The sequence below is a fragment of the Salmo salar genome, chromosome 15 (genome assembly GCF_965601325.2).
Source record: "Salmo salar chromosome 15, fSalSal1, whole genome shotgun sequence".
Lineage (NCBI taxonomy): Eukaryota > Metazoa > Chordata > Actinopteri > Salmoniformes > Salmonidae > Salmo > Salmo salar.
The window spans coordinates 82,985,099-83,000,886 of NC_138305.1; the positions used below are offsets into that span (position 1 = coordinate 82,985,099).

The 15,788-nt window shown below is 42.0% G+C and overlaps 1 protein-coding gene across 1 annotated transcript in view; it reads left to right on the forward strand.

Annotated features, from left to right (window-relative positions):
* The first annotated feature begins 1,350 nt into the window (after nt 1–1,350).
* Nucleotides 1,351–15,788, forward strand: part of cntn3a.2 (contactin 3a, tandem duplicate 2) — a 65,774-nt gene continuing 51,336 nt past the window's right edge. Inside the window, exons 1-11 of the mRNA XM_014145830.3 lie at nt 1,351–1,482; nt 1,629–1,764; nt 4,125–4,300; nt 4,505–4,600; nt 6,252–6,455; nt 6,758–6,860; nt 7,200–7,384; nt 12,232–12,368; nt 12,935–13,064; nt 13,213–13,363; nt 14,781–14,908. Coding sequence (XP_014001305.1) covers nt 1,428–1,482; nt 1,629–1,764; nt 4,125–4,300; nt 4,505–4,600; nt 6,252–6,455; nt 6,758–6,860; nt 7,200–7,384; nt 12,232–12,368; nt 12,935–13,064; nt 13,213–13,363; nt 14,781–14,908 — 1,501 coding nt within the window. The 5' untranslated portion in view covers nt 1,351–1,427. The remainder of the gene's footprint in view (nt 1,483–1,628; nt 1,765–4,124; nt 4,301–4,504; nt 4,601–6,251; nt 6,456–6,757; nt 6,861–7,199; nt 7,385–12,231; nt 12,369–12,934; nt 13,065–13,212; nt 13,364–14,780; nt 14,909–15,788) is intronic.

The window sequence follows — 15,788 nt, forward strand, 5'->3', positions numbered from 1 at the left end:
TAAGTCAGTGGGAAGTCCTATTATTGTTATGAATGCAGATGTGGCCTCTTTCAGTTTGGGTTGCCTTGCTGTTGAAATGCTGTGTTATTTGGTTACTTGCAGATGCAGAGTAGAAGAGAGGGAGATGTGCTGCTTTTATGGGTTTCAATTGCTGTGATACAGGAAGTGACACAACTCCTTATCATCTGACATTCATCCTGCAACAATGTTTGGCCTATTTATCACCAGCACATGTGGTGTCACATGATGTGAGTTCTATGTATGGCGACCAAACATATGAAACCGTTTATTGAGCAGCTCAGGTTTCAAATAACTTATTTTACACACCTCCTATCACACAACAATCGTCAGCACACAGTGAATCCTATACAGTTTGCAAGGCTGAGCTGTAGACCTACTGGAGAGGTAAAGCATGCAGAATTCTTCATGAGAAGGTGTGGAAAATCCAATTTAGGAGACTTCCAGCAGGAGAAAAGACCCAGTAAACATGAAAGACTGGAGGAAATACTCCCTGAGACCTTACAAATCTGACATTACTGCAGACAACACACAATTAGCCCCTATAACTACACCACTAAAGCAGACTAGCCCGAGGATTATACCTTAAATGAGGTGTACATCATGTTTGAATTTGTGTGTGTGTTTGTGTGAGAGAGAGAGACAGAGCATTTGTGTGGTATCACATTTGTGTGTTTCGTTCTTCAGTTTATTTGTGTCTAGTTTATTTGTATTTGGGAATCACTGCTCTACTGCAATTAACCTTAGTATTGCGATGCAGACCACGCAATGACCAGCCACTCGCCCTTGATCATGTACCTGTGGGGAATGGATTTCTCATCAAGCTCTCTAGATTCCCTCAGCATGTGGCAAGACATGCTGGTGTCGGTGAGACTAATTGATTGGATGGCACCCAATTCACAGGTCCAGGCTCCTTGGGCCTGAGAGGATAGATTTGTCTCTGTGAAAGATGGAGCTGGGTCAACAGTTGTTCTCCTAATAGATTGGCGTCTGTCTTGTCCCATATGCCACTGAGTGCTCCCTTGCTCGCTCGTATTGTTTGTCTCCATATCAGAATACACAGGATTCATTAACGCTGTTGCTCAATGGGAATGTTGAAACTGGATATTGAAAAAAAGCATGGTTAAGAGAAATTGAAGGTTTCCACATTCAGTCCCAACATTCCATCACTCAATATTTCTATGTTGCCAATGTCAATTCCATATCCGTCTCGCCTGCCTGTCCAAATGATGGCTAAGCGCGAAAATAGATACAGTATATTTGAAGTTTTCATGAGGTGACATGTATGCTGAGTTTGGTGTTTTTGCTATAATGACTGTCTCCTACAGGTCAGGCCTGTCTGTTCTGGAGAAAAGAGTGTCGTTTAGAGCTTATTGAATGAAAGTCTTATTCGTCCTTCCCTGCCAAAGATGACGTTACCATGGAAACAGCTTCTTCTGCTATCAATCATCGACTGTCTCGCAGGTAGAAAAAAAATATTTTATGTGTAATGATTCTTTTGTAGGGACATTTACGATTTGAGTGTGACATCCGAAAAAGCTGGAAATCATGTCACATCCAGAATATATGAGTTAAACATTCTGCTACATTGAAGAGTATGTCTTCCCCAGAATGTTTGGACAGTGGATCATTCCATGGTCCAAGATGGAGGATGGAACCCAGTGACTTGTTTATCCCTGTTGATTCTATGGAAGAGGAGGCCACTCTTACGTGTGACGCTAAAGGAATCCCCCCTTCTCAATATAGGTAGGATTCAGACTCAATCACCTGGCTTGAATTTCTTTATGACTACGTCTACAACTATGACTACATTTTACACCAGTGCCGCGGGGTCTACTGGTTTTCATCTTTGCTTTTCAATCAGCAACTAATTTACACCTGTGAAATGAGGTGTTTTGACTGTCTGGCCGATCAGGTACTTTAATGGGTCAGGTTTATGTGGTGCTTCTCCCCTGCTCATGCTTTTCACATTAATAGCTTGTTGCTATTTTACAGAGGGGTGAAAAAAACTGTTGCGCAAACAAAAACTAAAAGATGCATTGACTGTCAACTGTCTTTGCTGTGTAGCCCACACTACTCCAGCACAACTGGTGTAAATGAGAAGAATAAAAGTGGTATTGAGCTCACACTACGTTCAGAACCACATCTGGTTGGTATCTCCCCAGCTAAGATGAAGTATTTCCATTTTCTGATTAAAGGCGAGACGAGCGTGTTTAGCATTGCATCTCTTCAGGCTTGCTGTGCTCTGCACCACATGCCCTCAACACCTCCTCAGCTCCTCTCTTGAAGTGTAAATGGGATACACGGTTCCCTCCATTTTATCTTCTCTCGCACTCTCTCTCTCTCTCTTGCTCTCTTTCTCTCTCTCTCACTCCTGCCACTCATGCTCTCATACCCCCAAAGCTGGGAACAGGGTTTCTGAGGTAAAACACAAAAAGACATTGGTCTTGTGCTGCATATTTGGACTCATATAATCAATGAACATGTAAACAGTGTTTATTATATGAGATAAAGAGCAACTGAACTACATAATTCAAATCAAATTGTATTTGTCACATGCTTCGTAAACGACAGGTATAGACTAACAGGGAAATGCTTACTTCCAAACAATGCAGAAAGAATTTATTTAGAAAAATAGAAAAATAATAACACAAGTAATGTAACCATGCTGTTTATAATGCACTATGAATAGACTAATATGTTTTTATGGCACATGTTTAGTGCTGTGGGGGCTTCACACCATAGTGCATTATAACTTACTTGCTATAAGCATTCATAACAGCTCACAGCTCAATTTAACAGCCTTTATGTATGCCATGAGTCACCGTCTGGGATCTAATAAGATCCTCTGCCTTACTCTGTTTGGCAAGAGCCCCAGGTCATCAAATCCTATCAATGAATTGCCATGATATAGTAGCGGGATTGATGGACTGAGTTTCAAGGTGCTTTACCTCTCAAATACTATGACATATTTTTTTATGACTTTTCTGGTTAAAAGCGGTCTATGTGGCGTCAGCAGTAGTCATAAACATCAATTGTAGTCCCGAAATTGAATAAAAAGTGTAAGTAGGATAACTTTGGTTATAAAGTCAGTATATTCCAAAACGGAGATTTGCGAGATTTAGGAAATCAATGATTTTAACATTTTCCTTGGACTTGATGGTACCAGCTTTGATTATTGTTCTCTTTTCTATGAGAGTGCAGAAAGGGTGCAATGAAAGGAATGTGTGAAAGCATTGCTGTGTGGGTAGTGTGACTTTGCACCTGCTGTGGTGTTTCATGGTGCTAATGTTCTTATTTAAAGAGAGAAGAACTGAGCATATTATACCAATCGAAAAAGAACAAGGTGCTACTGTTTGTGACTATAGAATGTGCATTTTTGACCAATAGGCATCTGTGGAGAGTGGAAACAATGTATTTGAGAGTTTGTCTTAAGTGGATGGGATATCCATATCAACCGTAAAACTGTAATAACACTAAATATTATGAATGCATTTGCATATTATTAAAAGGACATGACACACAATTTAAATTTGTCGGATGTCTTCAAACTCCAAAAGAAGTCTGTCAAGATGAGTCCACATTCCCTTGCCATCCATTGTGTAGGTCCAACTACAGTATACAGTATGTATCCAATTGAATGGAAAGGATAACACAAATCTGGCAATGATATGGTTCTTAGTATTTCATTTGGGATTGTGGGATATAGCTGGATCTACAAAGTAGATGGCCTGGGACATGAACTTATCTTAACAGGCATTCATCTTATTTATCGTAGCTGAAGATTTACAAATTGTTATGAATGGTTATGGATATTGATATGTACTTCAAATATTGACATAGTAAAGACTCATGCACAGTATGTCCCTTCCTTTGAAATGACAAAACAACAAAAGCAACAAACAACCATAAACCGTACCTACCTGTATATGTTATTTTTTATCATTGACCTCAAAATAACAATAAACTTTAAGTACTGTCCAAATAACGGTTGCTGACTTTATTGAGTTTTAGTTTTCAATTTGCTCACATAAATCCACTGTGGTCAATAGATAGAGATGTTTTGTTAATATTGCCAGCAGCTGATGGTATTTCTGCCCTCACAGATGGTCACTGAATGGAACTCTCATAAATCTGGAGTTGGACCACCGGCGTCGGTTGTCTGGGGGCAACCTCATCATAAGAAGTCTGGACCGCTACCAGGATGGGGGAAGGTACCAGTGTACAGCCTATAACACAATGGGAGCCGTTCTCAGCAGAAGAGCAAGCCTACAGTTTGCCTGTAAGTGAAGAACAGGCCATAATACTGCCTCCTGTCACGCTGCATTATTTTGCATTATTACATTGTCACCATTGATAATAACACACCATACCTTATAAGTGTATTATAATGCTTTACATGCAGGTGGTTCATAGGGGGAAATGAGTGTCATCAGTGCTGTATTTATATTCTTAGATGTCATAAATTGACCTGTTTCTCTTCTAGACTTGGATCATTTTAAACTCCACACAAGAAGTGCGGTGTCAGTTCGAGAAGGACAAGGAGTTGTGTTACTCTGTGGAACACCCACCTCCTCAGGAGGTATTGAATTACTTTTGTTATCTTCTTTTACACTTGACAGTCCTATATGAATCGACACGACATTTCAACTATACTTTAGCACTACTACTTCAGCATGATTTTGCAGTCATATTACAGTTTAGTCAGTGCTTTTGGTGCAATTTTTTCAACTGCTAGCACAAAACTCAAATCGTCAAGAAGGCTTCATGTCCAAATCGTCCTAAAGTATCGTCCTAGATTGATTGTGTTGCTCAATGAAGTTACATATAGGTCAATTCCACACCAGTTTGGCCTAAAGATAGTCATGATGTTTTCGATCTTCCTCGAATAAAATCCATACAAAGGTTGTTTGGGGGAATTAAGAAATATTTAAATAAAGTTGGAACATCTGTGAGATTTTGTTGTTACCCAGGTCTCCTTTAAGACACTACAACGATTAGTCTGTAGATGCTACAAAGTAAGTCTTGGTGTCTTTTCAAAACTTACCGTGCGCTCTGAAATATGAGTAGTGTTTACATTAAGAATGCAATTTATTTACTTTAATATATAGACAACATAAATATAAATCTAACATATTTAACATATATAACATCTGAGAGCAGTGTGTAGGTATATGGATGTTGACTGTACATAGGTGTTGGCACTGAGGAAGAAGTAATTTGATGGTAGGGGTTGTCTCATGACACATCCCTTTTGTCCTCTCTCCATCCCTTTGGGAGCTTTCCTCAAAACACGTGACGCCAGGTATAAGGGGTTATGCCACCCTTTATAAAGCAGAGCATTTTGGGAAATTGACATAGTGCACTATGTCACATTTGGCTATAAACTCTATAGAGGGAGTGGTTATGTCACCCTTTATACACAAATCAAATCCATCCCAAAGACACATTGTCTTTATGGCTGTGTTTACATAAGTGGCCCAATTCAGATCTTTTTTACACTGTTACCCTGTGAATGTGAAGTCATCCTGCGTCATACTTCCGGATCATGTCATGTCCTGGATCTTTTGAATGGGCTCCATGATTATATCGTAAAATGTATGAAAATACGGTCATTTAAGATATATACAATTATAATCGTATTTGATTATTGATTTACTCACACCCGATGCCTTTCATCAAAATATTTGATGCTCAAGAAGTAAGACACATCGTTGAAAATTAGAAAAGTCTCTTGCAGCGTTGTTAACATGCTGGAGCGCGCCTGCTCAAGCTGAGGACCTACAGACAGTATGGTAAAAAAAAAATGTTTCTGAAGACTGGCAAGCTGTCGAAACACCTTTAAGCAGTTGTTTTTTATGTCTGTAGTTCAAATGAAAGAGTTGTAACGTTTTGGCTTCGTGCTTTTTCTTAGGCGTCAAATTCGTAGAAATTTTTTTCTAAACACATATACATTTTAATATATATCTTAAATTACCACGTTTTCATGGATTTGAGGATGCATTTTTGAAGCCCATTCTTAGCCTACAAAACGCAGATCCCAGAAGTAACAATTAGCGTCACTTTCATAGGGTATTGGTGTTTTGACAAATCACATCAGATCTTTGCCAATTGGGCAAAAGATCAGAACTGGGCTGCCTGTATAAATGCAGCATTTGTGTTCTTGGTTTCAAGTTTTGAATGTTACGTCATATCAGTAGTTGGCTAAATCTCCCCCTCATTTCCCTTTCTAGATCTTAGTTATTCATGGGTCTTCAATGAATACCCATACTTCGTCCAGCAAGACAACCGGCGCTTCGTATCTCAGGAGACTGGAAACCTGTACATCGCCAAAGTGGAGCCCTCAGATGTGGGCAACTATACCTGTGTGGTGATGAACAGCATCACAAAGGGCAAAGTTCACAGCTCACCCACATCTCTGGTCCTGAGGAAAGACGGTAAGCTTATTCATCAGAAGACCTTGCATAATGATTCATAACATACAGATAGCAGGCATTGTAGCTAGGCTTTCATTGAGCCAGATAACATTTTGTAGTATAATAAAAATTGACTTTTATTTTGAAGACACCTTATACATGATGTTGAATAAATGTGTTATGAATGTGGTATGAATGATACAGCGACATTGTTAGTTTATACAATGCTTTTGTTGGGCCTCACAATGCAAGGTGTATAAATAGCGTGTAAGTCATGAATAATGGAAGCATGAACAACAACTACTTGTACTTGTACGTCATAGGAGTAATGGGAGAATACGAGCCGAAAATAGAAGTTCATTTCCCCGACACCGTACCAGCAGCAAAAGGATCAGTGGTTACACTGGAGTGTTTTGCTCTTGGGAAGTAAGCTGTATTTCTTGGAGCATGTTTTCAATCTTCCCTCTTCTTTCACTCACTTAAAGCATTTTGGGATTTTTATAGAGAAGTGTCACTAGGGCAATTATGTTTGTTAGACTGTGGCATCTCTCTATTATTCGCCAGAACAGCTTTTGAATATAATGATTGTCAACGTCAGTTTGTGAAGAGCCACATGCATACTTTCTTCAAATGAATTTCTCTCTTTATTTAATGGATAGAATACAAAAATAAGTTGCATGAAATCTCTTTGGATATGGTCTAACAGAGAAGATGTGGAGTCGGCACTCTAGATCTTTAACATGTTTTGCTTTCTGTCTTTCCTAGCCCTGTCCCTGAGATTACGTGGAAGAGGGCTAATGGAGTCCCGTTCCCCAGCAAAGTGAAGATGAAGTACTCCAATGCCGTCTTGGAGATCCCCAGCTTCCAACAGGACGACACGGGGGGCTATGAGTGTGTGGCCGAAAACAAGATGGGGAAGAACATTGCTACAGGCCGATTGGCCTTCCATGGTACTGTCACCCTGTGGGATCGCAAATATAATTTTAACCATCAGGCGAGTCAGTTAAAAACACTCCTTTTTACAATGACAGCCTGATAAGTGGCTAGAGGCAAGTGCAGCAATAGATAATGAAAATGATATGTACAATAAAGTTACAAAACAAGACCGACATTTTTTTATATATTTTTATTTTATTTCACCTTTATTTAACCAGGTAGGCTAGTTGAGAACAAGTTCTCATTTACAACTGCGACCTGGCCAAGATAAAGCAAAGCAGTGCGACACAAACAACAACACAGGGTTACACATGGAATAAACAAGCGTACAGTCAATAACACAATACAAAAAAAAGAAAGTCTATATACAGTGTGTGCAAATGGCGTGAGGAGGTAAGGCAATAAATAGTAGCAAGTAATTACAATTTAGCAAATTAACATTGGAGTGATAGATGAGGAGATGATGATGTGCAAGTAGAAATACTGGTGTGCAAAAGAGCAGAAAAGCCAATAAAAACAATATGGGGATGAGGTAGGTAGATTGGGTGGGCTATTTACAGATGGGCTATGTACAGCTGCAGTGATCGGTTAGCTGCTCGGATAGCTGATGTTTAAAGTTAGTGAGGGAAATATAAGTCTCCAACTTCAGCGATTTTTGCAATTCGTTCCAGTCACTGGCTGCAGAGAACTGGAAGGATTGGCGGCCAAAGGAGGTGTTGGCTTTGGGGATGACCAGTGAGATATACCTGCTGGAGCGCGTGCTACGGGTGGGTGTTGTTATTGTGACCCGTGAGCTGAGATAAGGCGGAGCTTTACCTACCAAAGACTTATAGATGACCTGGAGCCAGTGCGTCTGGCGACGAATATGTAGCGAGGGCCAGCCGATAAGAGCAACCAGGTCGCAGTGGTGGGTGGTATATGGGGCTTTGGTGACAAAACGGATGGCACTGTGATATACTGCATCCAGTTTACTGAGTAGAGTGTTGGAGGCTATTTTGTAAATTACATCGCCGAAGTCGAGGATCGGTAGGATTGTCAATTTTACTAGGGTATGTTTGGCGGCGTGAGTGAAGGACGCTTTGGTGCGGAATAGCAAGCCGAATCTAGATTTAATTTTGGATTGGAGATGTTTAATATGAGTCTGGAAGGAGAGTTTACAGTCTAGCCAGGCACCTAGGTATTTGTAGTTGTCCACATTCTATGTCAGAACCGTCCAGAGCAGTGATGCAAGTCGGGCGGGCGGGTGCGGGCAGCGAACGGCTGAAAAGCATGCATATAGTTTTACTAGCGTTTAAGAGCAGTTGGAGGCCACGGAAGGAGTGTTGTATGATATTGAAGCTCGTTTGGAGGTTTGTTAACACAGTGTCCAAAGAAGGGCCAGATGTATACAGAATGGTGTCGTCTGCGTAGAGGTGGATCAGGGAATCACCCGCAGTAAGAGCGACATCGTTAATATATACAGAGAAAATAGTCGGCCCGAGAATTGAACCCTGTGGTACCCCCATAGAGACTGCCAGAGGTCCGGACAACAGGCCCATCACATTACAAAAGGACAAAAACACATGGCAAGAACACAACAAACAGTAAAAACAATCCATATATGGTCAGCAATCATTTGTTAGGACATCAAATACAGTAAGCATACCATCCTACTTTCAAGAGGGATGGATTTATCCATTTGGAAAATGTTCACTACATTTTACAACCATGAACACACACTATTGGTCATTATGAAAGCTGTGCTATTTTCAAGATAATGCACAGGCTCTCATACCATCATTATATTGCTGTTGCTACTACTAATTGGCAAAGTACAGCCACTGTTGGTATTATAATGTAATAACATATTGTTTGTTTATTGATTATACACTGAACAAAAATATAAATGCAACATGCAACAATTTTAAAGATTTGACTGAGTAACAGTTCATATAAGAAAATCCATCAATTGAAATCAATGAATTAGGCCCTAATCTATGGATTTCACATGACTGGAAATACAGATATGCATCTGTTGGTCACAGATACCTTTAAAAAGAAAAGTAGGGGCGTGGATCAGAAAACCAGCCAGTATCTGGTGTAACCATTTGCCTCATGCAGCGCAACATCTCCTTCAAATAGAGTTGATCAGGCTATTCATTCCTTTACACTTGTGTGTACAAGGTAGTTGTTGTGAAATTGTTAGATTACTTGTTAGATACTACTGCACAGTCGGAACTAGAAGCACAAGCATTTCGCTACACTCGCATTAACATCTGCTAACCATGTGTATGTGACCAATAAAATTTGATTTGATTTGATTGTGGCCTGTGGAATGTTGTTCCACTCCTCTTCAATGGTTGTGCGGAGCCGCCTCCTCCAGCAGAGGAGGCGGCTCCGGTTCGGGGCGTAACCCCCGCTCCACCCGCTGATCCCTCTGCTTTAGTACCACCGGACCGTGGATCGTCGTCGAAGGAACCGGACTGTAGATCATCGCTGGAGGTTCTGGGCTGCAGGCCGCCGCTGGAGGGTCTGGGCTGCAGGCCGCCGCTGGAGGGGTCTGGGGCTGCAGGCCGCCGCTGAAGACTCTGGGCTGCAGGCCGCCGCTGAAGACTCTGGGCTGCAGGCCGCCGCTGGAGGTTCTGGGCTGCAGGCCGCCGCTGAAGACTCTGGGCTGCAGGCCGTCTCAGGAGGTTCCGGGCTGCAGGCCCTCTCAGGAGGTTCCGGGCTGCAGGCCGTCTCAGGAGGTTCCGGGCTGCAGGCCGTCTCTGGAGGCTCCGGACTGGGGAGCGTCGCTGTAGGCTCCGGACTGGGGAGCGTCGCTGGAGGCTCCGGACTGGGGAGCGTCGCTGGAGGTTCCGGACTGGGGAGCGTCGCTGGAGGTTCCGGACTGGGGACCATTGCTGCAGGCTCCGTGCCATGGATCATCACTACAGGTTCCGCGCCATGGATCATCACTGGAGGCTTCGTGCCATGGATCATCTCTACAGGCTTCGGACCATAGATCATCACTGGAGGCTTCTTTCGTGGAGCTGGAATAGGTCTCACCGGACTAGGGAACGTCGCTGGGAGTTCTGGACTAGGGAACGTCGCTGGAGGCCGGGTGCGCTGAGCAGGCACAGGGTATACTGGGCCTTGGAGGCGCACTGGAGGTCTGGAGCTTATGGCTGGCACAACCCGTCCTGGCTGGATAACCCCCGTAGCCCGGCAAGCGCGGGGCGTTGTAACAGGTCGCACAGGTTTGTATTGGCGAACTGGGGGTACCGTGCATAGAGCTGGCGCAGGATAACCGGGGCCGAAGAGACGCACCGGAGACCAGGAACGCTGAGCAGGCACACTCCTTCCTGGCTGAATGCCAACTCTAGCACGGCAATTGTGGGAAGCTTGCACCGAGCATACCGGGCTGTAGCTGCGCACTGGCGACACAGTGCGCATCCCCTCATAACACGGTGCTTGCTCGATCACTCGCCCCCCACGGTAAGCACGGGGAGTTGGCTCAGGTCTCAACCCCGACTTCGCCAATCTCCCCGTGTGCCTCTCGGGCTTCCGTTGTTGCCGTGCTTGTTCCTCATAGTATCGTCGTTCCGCTTTCGCTGCCTCTATCTCCTCTTGCGGATGGCGATACTCCCCAGGCCTTGTCCAGGGTCCTGCCCCATCCAGGATTTCCTCCCAGGTCCAATCCTCCTGACCACGCTGCTTGGTCCTTTGGTGGTGGGTAGTTCTGTAACGACTGTCGTAGCGAGGGGACCAAAGCGCAGCGTGTTGAGTGCTCATGATGAAATTTATTATAACTCAAAAACACTAAAGACAAAATAACAAACAGAAAACGATCAGCTCACAGTGGCATTGTGTTGTGTGACAAAACTGCACATTTTAGAGTGGCCTTTTATTATCCCCAGCACAAGGTGCACCTGTGTAATGATCATGCTGTTTAATCAGCTTCTTGATATGCCACACCTGTCAGGTGGATGGAATATCTTGGCAAAGGAGAAATACTCACTAACAGGGATGTATGGAACATTTTGGGGATATTTTATTTCAGTTCATGAAACATGGGACAAACACTTGTTGCATTTATATTTTTGTTTAGTGTGCATTGTTGTTATCTGTAAACATTGCAGGCAACTCTATTTTTGATTTTCAGTTATCATTCTGGTAGAAAACAATTCCAGTTGGGACAGGCATAGTCTCATATTGGAAGTATATTTGGTAATACTTTTACTTCAATTATTTAATTTTTTTATGCCTGGATTGCTTCTGTTTCCTCTCCTTTTCTTTCCCATGGTCTCGTAGCTGAGGCAAAATAACACTTTTCTAATTGGAGTTGACAGGATGTTAACAAGTGACAATGGTGTTAAATGACTTTCTGCAAAAGCTCCTTAAAACCCAGTTTGGTACTGGGAATAGGTCAGAGGTGAGTAGGACGGTGAAACCGATTTGAAATTCCAAATCTGGCCCTCATACCATCATGGCAAGCTAATCACCAACAGCTTTCAGTTGGCTCATTCATCCCCTCCCCTCTCCCTTGCAACTCTTCACCACATTGTTGCTGTAAAAGAGAATGTGTTCTCAGTCAACTTACTTAGTAAAATATACAGTAGAGTTTTGTCTACTGTTTTGCAAAAAAAGTGTTTAGCATTTGCATTTAGTTTGTAAAATGACTAACTGTAATGACTAACTGAGAAATGACTAACTGAGAAATGACTAACTGTAAGAAAAGGTTATTGTTTTGGCCATGTGGATCCCAGTTTTGCTCACGTAGATCCCAGTTTCCTTCACAGTGTTCAAGCAATCGAGAAAAACTGTAAGAGGACTTCCCCTTTAAAACCCTCTACTAATATGCAGTCAGTCATTGACATGGAGTATTTTGAATCTTTCATAGCCAAACCTCAGTGGATTCAGACCATGAGAGACACGGCCCTGGCCATAGAGGAGAGGCTTCACTGGGAGTGCAGGGCCAACGGGAAGCCCAAACCCTCCTACAACTGGCTGAAAAATGGCCAAGTGCTGATCACTGAGGTAAACCCCACCTTCCCATCCATCTCTCATGAGTTCTTTGTCCGTCTTACAGAAAGGAAGGTGCTAGCACACTGAACATTTCACAATCAAATCCAACTTTTAGGAGTATAAGCAATATCCAGTCACCTTCCTTACTTACATTGAAACATTGCTTTGCACCTGTGACATGGGTGTGCATGGAGAGAGATATTGCGTGTGTGTGAGAGAAAGATAGCGTATCAGACTCTCGGCAAGCTGCTCCATTTCAAGAGAACAGGCAAACACTCTCCATTATTCATAGCCCATGTTCAGGCTTCTGCGGAGTGAGTTAATCTACTGTGAAAAGTACACGATAGCAAACCAAACTTAAGCCCCCCGAGAAGTGCATCTAGATGTTTCTAGCATATGCACTTTTATACCACTTTGTTATTGTTTACATTAGCTGGATATTTTGTTTAGTTTTACTCCTTACCAAAACCCTCCTAATGGTTATTTGTACTGTGATAAGTGTGTTTTATTATATTATGTTGAAATGACCTTAACATTTACTTGTACTCCACATGCTACTTGTGTCTGTGCTTTGTCAGGAGAGGGTCTACGTTGATAACGGGGTCCTGTTAATCTCGTCTTTGAACCTGTCGGATGCCGGGATGTACCAGTGTGTGGCAGAGAATAAATATGGTGTCATCTATTTCAGCACTGAGCTCATGGTCTTAGGTATGGTGGCTTTTTTCCATTTCTAAAACATTGTGTGACTCTGTCCAACAAATCAAAAAGGTCATATTACTGTTCTTTGAAAGGTTATAAGGATTCGATAATAATGGGGTCAATAATCATGTTTTTTACATTTCCTGTGTCCCTTCAGCCTCTTCTCCAGACTTCACTGGTAACCTGCTCAGAGCCCTGCTTAAAGCCAAGGCCGGCACCATAGTGACTCTAGAGTGTAAGCCCCAAGCCTACCCCACTGCTAGCATCCTGTGGAAGAAAGGCAACCAACCCATCCACACCAATGACAGGTAACGTCTTACAGTACATTCTATATATTGTTCGATTCCCCCTTTCTTCTCCACCCATATTAGTGCTTCAAATTACATTGATCGGACGATGATCTGTTCCTAATTTATTTTAGCCTTATTTAGACAGGTACAAGAACATACTGATTTCTGCAAGAAAGGATGTATTTCTCAATTGGTAATTTTTCTTTGGTAGTACATACAAGCGCCGAAAAGATAAAGATGTTTTTATTCAAGAAGGAAGAGCTTACATAAAAATAATATGTACTTATATAATTTGTAATCATATCAAGAAAATATCTAAATGTCAATGACTTGCTATTAGTTTCATAACTGATTGTGTACACTTAAAATGTTTAAATAGAATGTTCAGAATAACAGACACAATTCAAAGTCAATGGGTTAGAATTTACCCACTGGGCACAGACGTCAATTCATTGTCTATTCCACGTTGGTTCAACGTAATTTCATTGAAATGACGTGGAAACAACATTGATTCAACCAGTGTTTAACCAGTGGGTAGATTTATTTCAAAGAATTTTAGGCACTGGTGCCCACAGGTGTTGACAGGGTTAAACACATGACAAGTTGAATGTAAACAGGGTCATGTTCATTTGGCAAGAAAACAGACAAACTCATTTTCGTTTTCCATTACAGAACATTTTAAAACGTTTTCCGTTCAATGCCTTAATGAAAATGACCCAGTGTAGCGGACATGAGTCGGGCTTATGGTATCCTGATGAGGTAGCCCTGCCTGGGAGAATAGCAAAGCACCCTTTAATGGTTGAAACAGCCGACCAATCAGTCTGTTACCAGCGCTTAGCAAACTTTTTGTTCTACCAAATACAATGTTATTTTACAGAAAACAAATTAACAACAGACTTTCAGCATGCTTCTTTGAAAGGGCACTCAACATGCTCGGCACTGACACTAATGACTGATGATTGGCTGAAACATGCATGTCAATCTCTTCTGGCTCAAAACTGCATCACTATTTGTCTTTGTGCGAGATGTTGATGGTCGCAAACTGTCTTCTTAAGCAGTTTGGACATTCATCGGTACCACACAAGATATGGAACCAGAGGTCTTTTCACAGTCTCCAGGTCTAGCATAGAAGCTTGGAAACGCATAGTATTAAATAGAGCCATAACTACATGGAACTCTCTGCCACCCCAGGTAACTCAAGCTAGCAATAAAATAAGATAAAAAAAAACAGATAAAAGAACACCATACGGCACAACGGGGGCTTTGAATAGACACACAGACATTTTTATGTTGAGATTCTGAGATTCTACCTGTGGGTTGAGATTCTACCCGTGGGTTGAGATTCTGAGATTCTACCTGTGGGTTGAGATTCTACCCGTGGGTTGAGATTCTGAGATTCTACCCTTGTCACCAGCTTCTCCATCTACCCCCACAGAATCACTCTCTCTCCAGATGGAACTTTGAGAATCACTAATGTGACCAAGTATGATGCAGGCAGCTACACCTGCTTTGCCAGAAACCGATTTGGGACCTCCAGCACCACTGGAAGACTCCTCATCACAGGTAAGGTGTTGCATTACACAGTAGTTTAGCCCTAACCAAGCCTACACTCTGTCTAACCAAGGGTTACCAAAGGTAAGAGCTAAGCTAGCTCTTCTCTGACACTGAGCTCAGACTTGAGGGCAGAAAACATGACCAGATTCATGGTTTGCATCCCACAGTTTTTTTTTTTTTGTCATGGGAATTTCATTGCGTTGATCTGTGTTTCCTACTGTAGAGTACACCCTACTGTACATTTTGCAGTAGGTATAATAATGCATTGGAAAGGTGTTTGTGAAACTACTTGATCTTTGTATACTTGGATGCAGCTAACCAATTGACTCGAACAAATGAAATGCCCCTGAGCCGAAATAACAAAGTTGTCGTGAAAGTATGCTTTTATTGCCGATTTTGAAGTGTATTTCTAGAGGAGGGCTTGTTGGTTGTTTTCCAGGTTCTATTAACTATTCAATTCTGACACCCTCTGGTGGCATTTTCTAAACGATGCATAATATTATATACTACCCGCATGAAGTACATTTCAGTTTCAAAGCTATTCAAAGCTATAAGTCCTACAAACACATGCTTAGTACTGTTAGAAAGATAAGAACTGTGGCTACTGTTTTAGGTTTTAAATAAAATATGTCACCAATTAATGTTACAAAAGGATTAATAAAATAAAATATTGTCACTCTAAGCATGCACACAGCTATTTTAAAAGTGCAGGGCTTGTGCAACATATTTTTTGTCTTATAGGAATCTTTTTTTGTCTTACAAGAATGATATACATAATGAGGAGAAAGCTTTAGTATCTATCTATCCATTGATGCAAATATATCCCCTGTCTGATTCCCAGTTCATCCACTAGAGAGCAGTAGGAGATCACATGACATCTCTTGGCCAC